This window comes from Melitaea cinxia, chromosome 2 (assembly GCF_905220565.1).
Source record: "Melitaea cinxia chromosome 2, ilMelCinx1.1, whole genome shotgun sequence".
Taxonomy (NCBI): domain Eukaryota; kingdom Metazoa; phylum Arthropoda; class Insecta; order Lepidoptera; family Nymphalidae; genus Melitaea; species Melitaea cinxia.
The window spans coordinates 7,612,017-7,618,920 of NC_059395.1; the positions used below are offsets into that span (position 1 = coordinate 7,612,017).

Consider the following 6,904-nt stretch of genomic DNA (forward strand, 5'->3'; position numbering starts at 1 on the left):
AAATACATAAATTATAAGCATAAAAAATAAACTAAAAAATATATTGTTTACTTTTAAATTATATTTATCATAAGTCTTTTGTATAATTACGGAAATTATTAAGGTATCTTAATTAACATACATGTTATTACCGTAAAATATTATTGTAAATTCTAAAAGTGCTCTATGATTTATATGTAAAACGGGATATTTACCATGTTTATTGCCAAGTAAATCGTTATTATCTAATCTAAAGATTTTGTGTCGTCTCCTTTTTATTAAAAATTGAATGCAACTAATCCTTATAGCTAACCGAATAGAGATCAAAATAATAAAAATAAAAACTCGTTTTAGTCTTTTATATCAGATGTATAATAAGAGGTATAATTAGAAATTATATTTGATATTTCGAAAACATTGAAATTGATTTTTATTTTTAACTAAACTCGATTGACTATTCTGTCCGCCTATCTTAATACCTCGTAAACAACATTTTTTGTTTTTCCTGTATTTTCCCACTTTACGGAAATTCTTATTACATTTTCTATACTTTTACCTAACTACAATTGATGTAAAAATTAAAAATACGTTCTGGCTGTTCTCAGTTACGGTATTTACTAATAAACAGTATTTATTTTCTACGAAAATTAATTGTTAACATTTAACAAATGTTGATTATTATTATTAGCAAAAATTATTATCAATCAATAAATAAAACATGAAATTTAATTATTATAATTATTAAGACATTCTTATTATAATTTTATTTTCAAAATATATCGTACAAGTATTATAATTTAAAAATACAATAACTTAAAACTTTTTTTATAATACGTAATGTTGTCAGAACATAAGTTAAATCTTTTTTAGTGTACTTATGACTTTTATTTAAATATATATTTTAAGTATTGGAATGATTTTCTTAATAATTTAAAATTAAAATTTGATTGTTTCAGTTTAAAAAAATGGATTTTGTTTGTAATACAAAACTGCTTGTTCTACGAGCAAATAATTGAGTACTACTACTGCAATTCTGACAAAAAATTAATTATTAACTTATATTTAAAGTAGCCTTTTTTCATAAAAAATAGTACTAGTAAGACTAATCAGCTGATAAATATAATAATAAATCATCATTACATAGGTTAAAACAAAAACTTGCAATATTATCATTTTGTGACTGAAAAACACATAGCTAACTACTTCAAATTTTTGATATTAGTCAATATTGCTTTTATAATTATTATTGATATTTCGTCATATGATAAGCATGATATCTAAGAAATACAATCATACAACAGCACAAAACTGTTAAAATCCCGCATGCATTTTGTTACAATATTATTTTAATTCGAGATAAATTTAATACGAAAAATAACTGTATACCAACGAGGGAACCGCTCGTCGAAGCTGTTACCGACAGGATACCCAAACAGTACGTATTCGACAAGAAATACAGAATACAATTACACGAAAACCAAGGTGAAGGCCTCAACCCTAGAGAGTTAAGAATCTTCACAGACGGGTCGAAAACATCAACAGGTACAGGTTCTAGGGTTTACTCAGAAGACCTGAATATCCACATCTCATCGCCATTGGGAACCCACAACACCGTCTTCCAGGCGGAATGCATGGGAATCATAATGGCAGCAACAGCGATCAAATCTAGAGGGTTTTCCAATCCGTATACTTTCCGATAGCAAATCGGTCCTGCAGGCCCTACAGAGCGACATTATGACATCAGGGCTAATATACGAGTGCCATCGAGCTCTGACGAAGGTAAGTGAAACAAAAACCATTACCCTTCAATGGATAAAGGGACACAGTGGATCGCGAGGTAACGACGCGGCCTATCGACTGGCGAGGAATGGATCGGAGATGGAGGGTCCCCGGACCCGAACCTATTCTGCCTCTGCCTTTCGGATGGCTGCGTAGCCAGCTGCGACACAACACCAAGGTAATGCACCAAGAATATTGGACAAACCTAACTACCTGCAGGCAAACCAAGGAAGCTCTTCCGACGATCAACCCAGGATTGTCTCGCAAACTTCGCGGTTATGGAAGAGCCCAGCTCCGACTACTGGTCGGGGCTCTTACCGGACATGCCTTGCTTAACAAGCACTTACACAATCTAGGTGTTACAGACAGCCCCCTATGCAGAGCGTGCATGGTGGCAGAAGAAACGGCCTCACATGTCCTGCTGGAATGCGGTGGTGTGGCGAACTACAGGGCACTACACCTTGGGACATCGAGGTTGCTCCAGGAAGTCGTCGGCAACGTGAAGAGTCTGCTAGGCTTCCTCAAGGAGCTAGGCTGGCACGAAAAGTGCCCCCCAGTCAATCACGCAAAAAAGGCGCACCAAGACGTCGAGTTGCGGAAAAGAGCCCGTGAACAACAACAACAACTGTATACCAGTAATCATTAAACTACATGTTAGCAACGTAGATTAAATTTTGACACTTATCCGACAAAACATCAATGAATCTGGGTTTTTTTTATCCCTTTAGTTAAATTTTTGAATGAATGAATATAGAAAAAGATTAATAAAAACGCTTCAACTACGAATATGTTTTTTCCAAATTTCAGTGATAAAATAAATACACATACATAATACTGACTCAGTAGTGATCTCTAGACAAGTGCACTTCTTAAAAATATTTAATAATAAATCAAATTAAATGTTCACTGATAAGAAATTTGAAGTCCACGGGGGCTCTTAACCTAGCAAGAAGATCACACATTGTAAGATTTTTATATATAGCAACAAAAATCCTTCATCACTTTTTAAGTATCACTTCCAAATCCTAGCTATACTCTACAGCCCACATATTACATATTACATTCCATCATATTAGTGATTGTTGATTTTAAGTGAATACCTAGCTATGTTATCAAAAATAATACTATATTATATTAGCAATTATAAATGAGGTTAATACTTAATATTCAATTATTAGTTAGTGGTTTGAAATAAGGTTCCACACTAATTTTGTAGATTACAATATTATAAGAACTGACTTCGGTTACCCAATTTAAAAAAAAAAACTTATAATAAATTACTGGATATGAGTGTCTTAAAGAACTAAGTAGTATGAGTTTAGACAAGCAATATACAAGTAAAACAGTCTTAAAGTATTCATACGCACACATTGATCACAATAATAGCGAGAATACAGAAAAGTTCATATGCACACACAAGCAACTTCTTAGTCTATATCATCGTGTTAAAGTAGGGACTGTTCAACCATTATTTTCGCGTACCCTGTAGGCGGCGGGTATCTAAAGTTGTCTAATATTATGTCCAAGATGGCACCATCATCAACTGAAAGAAAAATTTGAGCTTGCTTTAATGCTTATATTTAAGGTAACATCCAGACAATATTGAAACATATATTTTTTTCTGTAATAAATGTACAAATAAATATACATTGCACTCAGACTCACAAAGGGTCATTGAAAACTGCCTCAATTGTCTAGTCATACTTATGTCTGTTTGTGGATAAAGTGACATAAACAAATACATACAGTCAAACTAGTAAATACTAGTTTAATCACAAAGAAATAAAATAATGGTTATTATCAACGTACCAAAAAGTGCTGGATACACTGTGCCTTTAATATTCCTGATGGGGATTTCCATATTTTTACCATTAAGGAAGAAGTTTAGCTCCACATGGTCATATGCTACTCCAATCACATCACCTTCCCCTGGCACGACCGCAGCATTCTCATCACCCTTCTCACTCTCTGGTTTTTCATTTTCATTGTGGTTTTCATTACTATTTGGAGATCCTGCTGTGACTATAAGTTCCGATGTAGGTGACTCCCGTATAACAGGTTTGAGATGATACAACTCTACATTGTCATGTCGAACTGTACCATCGCTATTTAGACACCATGATTCTTTATCAACACCACCTATAATCAACAAATACAAAAATTTAAAACAACTTTTTGAAGAATTTTTTGTACTTCTTTATTTCTTTGAAAAGAATGATATTCAACTTTACAAATATAGATTTTCAATCAACATTGCCTGGCTGTATGCAATTATGCTGCCCGATTCAGCCAATAATATCCCACTGCTAGGCATAGGCCTCTTTCTCCATGTAGGATTGGAGCTTAATCCCCAACTCTGCTTCACTGCAGGTGAGCAGATATGTACTCTACTATGATCCTACTGTAATATGAGTAATGATTGCTATCAGGTTTTTCCGAAGCACAGTGAGGAGACCCATAAGGACAGACACCAACCTCCAAGACACGAACCGCCGGTGGTTAGACATCTACACAGCACACGCACCATTACACCAGAGCGGTTGTTGTCGATTTGTTTAATTTATTTTATTTACAGAAAGAGTACAGAATAAACAGTGCAACAAAAACAATGTATAGTTTAACAGTGCACTGTGAAAAAAATACTAAAATTTTTTAGTTTTATTCCAACTAGGCTTTACCTTTATGATAACATACTAAACAATTATCTATTAATATAAATTATTACAAAAAGAATATTATTATTCCATTAATCAAGTGTACATATACACAATTTGACCTAATTACAACAGTATGCGTTTTTCAAATATGGTCATGAAAGTGTGCGTCGAATAATGCTAATAATGTTGAGTCAGATTAGCAATTAAACATTATGTCATCCACTCAACCTACAGTTCTATTGACATTGACCCACAACTGTATTCTCCACAGAATATTAAATTATTCAATTCATGAGAAATGTTAAATAAATTTGGCTTAGGTTAAGATAAGCTTAATACAAATATACAGCTATATAAGCTTTATTTCTATACAACTAAGCATCCTTATTGTTTAATGGAGTTATGTACTAGGCAACTATGTTACTTTGAATATTACAATCAAGTCTACTAGGTATAGTTTTAGTTGAAAATATAACATAGTAACACAAAAATAGGCTATTTTTCTACAATAATCATATAATGGTTGTCTCTTTGGTAAACAAACAAACAAAATAATGCGTACATTATTAATATACATATAAGGTTTGATGAAGATTGATCAATAATATATTTCATAACTTGTGGTATCATTTAAAGTGGAGTTAATATGTAAGGAAGTTATAAGTTTCAATTATTAAATCAGATTATTCTATGGGTTTTAATTAATAGTTTAATTTTATCTCGTGTATTTCTAGTTTTTTCCATTCTATGTGTTGTTGATAGTCATCTAAGCTTGCTTGATACTGATAAACACTTATAAGTTCTAATTTTATTGAATGAATATACAGATTATTTACATGAATAGAGATTACTGATTCATTTCTATTCTAATTATATCTTTCACTTTATAAATGTGTACTATATTTGAAAAAAATTAACAAAACTATCATTCTTACCATGCACTCTATTAAGGTCTGCTTCCCGTGTAGCAACACCAACAGCCCACACACCACCTTGTTGAAGTTTAACTTCAAAATAAGATTTATTTTGTACAAGTGGTGCATTACCTAGCGCACATCCAGAGCCACAAACTCGCTGGCCACCTTTGACTACGACTACTTCATGTCCTATAATAAATTAAAGAAAAGTTAAAAGAGAAAAGAAGGAATACCAACACTCAAATTATTTTTAAGTAAATAAAATTATATGTATGTAATTGTGTTATTCATTATAGTCTTGTTCTCAGTAGTTAAAATCAGTGATGAAACGGATAGCAGTTTGGCCGGATACCAGATACCAGATATTCGGTCAACCATGTGGCCGGATAGCCGAATATCCAGCAGCCGGATATCCGGCGGAACTTAGCTGTTTGGTGTATCGCACACAGACACTTGCTTTTCTTCCCACGGGGGTAGGAAAAGGCTAAAATGAAGGGATAAACTTGGCTCAAATCATCAAGGTCCTGGAGAAGGAAAACTTCATTTGAAACCCGGAATGGGGTCTCCGTCAAGCATTCGCGACATAGCTCTAAAATGTGAAAGACTCCTGCAGCCGAACTGGCTTCACACGTATCGACTCGTCTTTCCTGTGGGTCTAGCCAGTGAGGTCGAGAGGGTGGCGCAGAGTTTAGGCAACTGCGTTTTCCTGAAGAGTGTCGTGGGCGACAGTGTCTGTCTGACACTGCCTAAATCGTCTGCAATCGACGAACTAAAGCCAATGATGATAATACTGAATTACTATCCTGTATCCGGCCGGATAGTGAAAACAAGGATACCGGATAGTTACCGAATATCCGTTTCATCTCTAGTTATAAGTTTATAACATAATGCCCATTAATGGAAAAAAAAAAATCTCTCTAAGGTTTCGTATTTGACGTAGTTATAATTTCCATTAGATAAAATAAAACAACTCTATCTTACAGTTTTTTAAACATTCCATACATTTACTTATTTTATATTCTTAATTATGATATATAAATAAGCATTACCCATATGCAAAGTATCTAACTGGACTGGATTGCTCTTTACACGTATCGGTACAGTCTGAGTTAGGGAAAACCCATTGACACAGTTTTTAAAACAACAAAACATTTTGTTTGGTTTACTACGGCCTTACAAATGGAATCAATAATTTAATATTAAGTCAATGTATTTTCTTTTTATAACACCTTATTTACTTAGAATTGTTTTGAACGAATGATTGTTGTTGTTTTAAAATTTATCCCCAATAGGGAAAGGCAAAGGACTATAATCCATACAGCCTAGTCTGAATTTGTAAGTTTCGTTCTGATATATCAAAAGGCCGGAGCCAAGTCTGAAGTAACTTTATTGTTCTTCTGATTCGATGACTGGTAGAGTAAGGCCGAAACCAAGTCTGAAATTTCATATTTTCGTCTACTCTTCTTTGTCTATAAGTGATAGGCGAGGTCGAAACCAAGTCTGTAATAGGCCGAAGCCTGAAATATCAAAATAAAATTTCACATCCGATGAATGAAGGTCCTGATCCTGTTT

General features: G+C 33.4%; 1 protein-coding gene across 1 annotated transcript; it reads right to left on the reverse strand.

Moving 5' to 3' along the window:
- Nucleotides 1-3,203: 3,203 nt before the first annotated feature.
- Nucleotides 3,204-6,581, reverse strand: LOC123660149 (SPRY domain-containing protein 7). Its single transcript, XM_045595254.1, has 4 exons — nucleotides 6,382-6,581; nucleotides 5,351-5,521; nucleotides 3,568-3,897; nucleotides 3,204-3,301 (listed from the first exon to the last, which is right to left on the reverse strand). The coding sequence occupies exons 1-4, from the start codon at nucleotides 6,482-6,484 to the stop codon at nucleotides 3,204-3,206; spliced, it is 702 nt and encodes a 233-aa protein (XP_045451210.1). The 5' UTR covers nucleotides 6,485-6,581.
- Nucleotides 6,582-6,904: the final 323 nt, after the last annotated feature.

What these genes read in the sequence shown, in the direction of transcription:
- LOC123660149 (XM_045595254.1), bottom strand. Translation starts at nt 6,484, where the DNA reads ATGTTTTGTTGTTTTAAAAACTGTGTCAATGGGTTTTCCCTAACTCAG. An exon ending in AGACCTTAATAGAGTGCATG is followed by an intron (nt 3,898 to 5,350) that starts GTAAGAATGATA and finishes TGTTGATTATAG; the next exon opens with GTGGTGTTGATAAAGAATCA. An exon ending in AGTGTATCCAGCACTTTTTG is followed by an intron (nt 3,302 to 3,567) that starts GTACGTTGATAA and finishes TTTTTCTTTCAG; the next exon opens with TTGATGATGGTGCCATCTTG.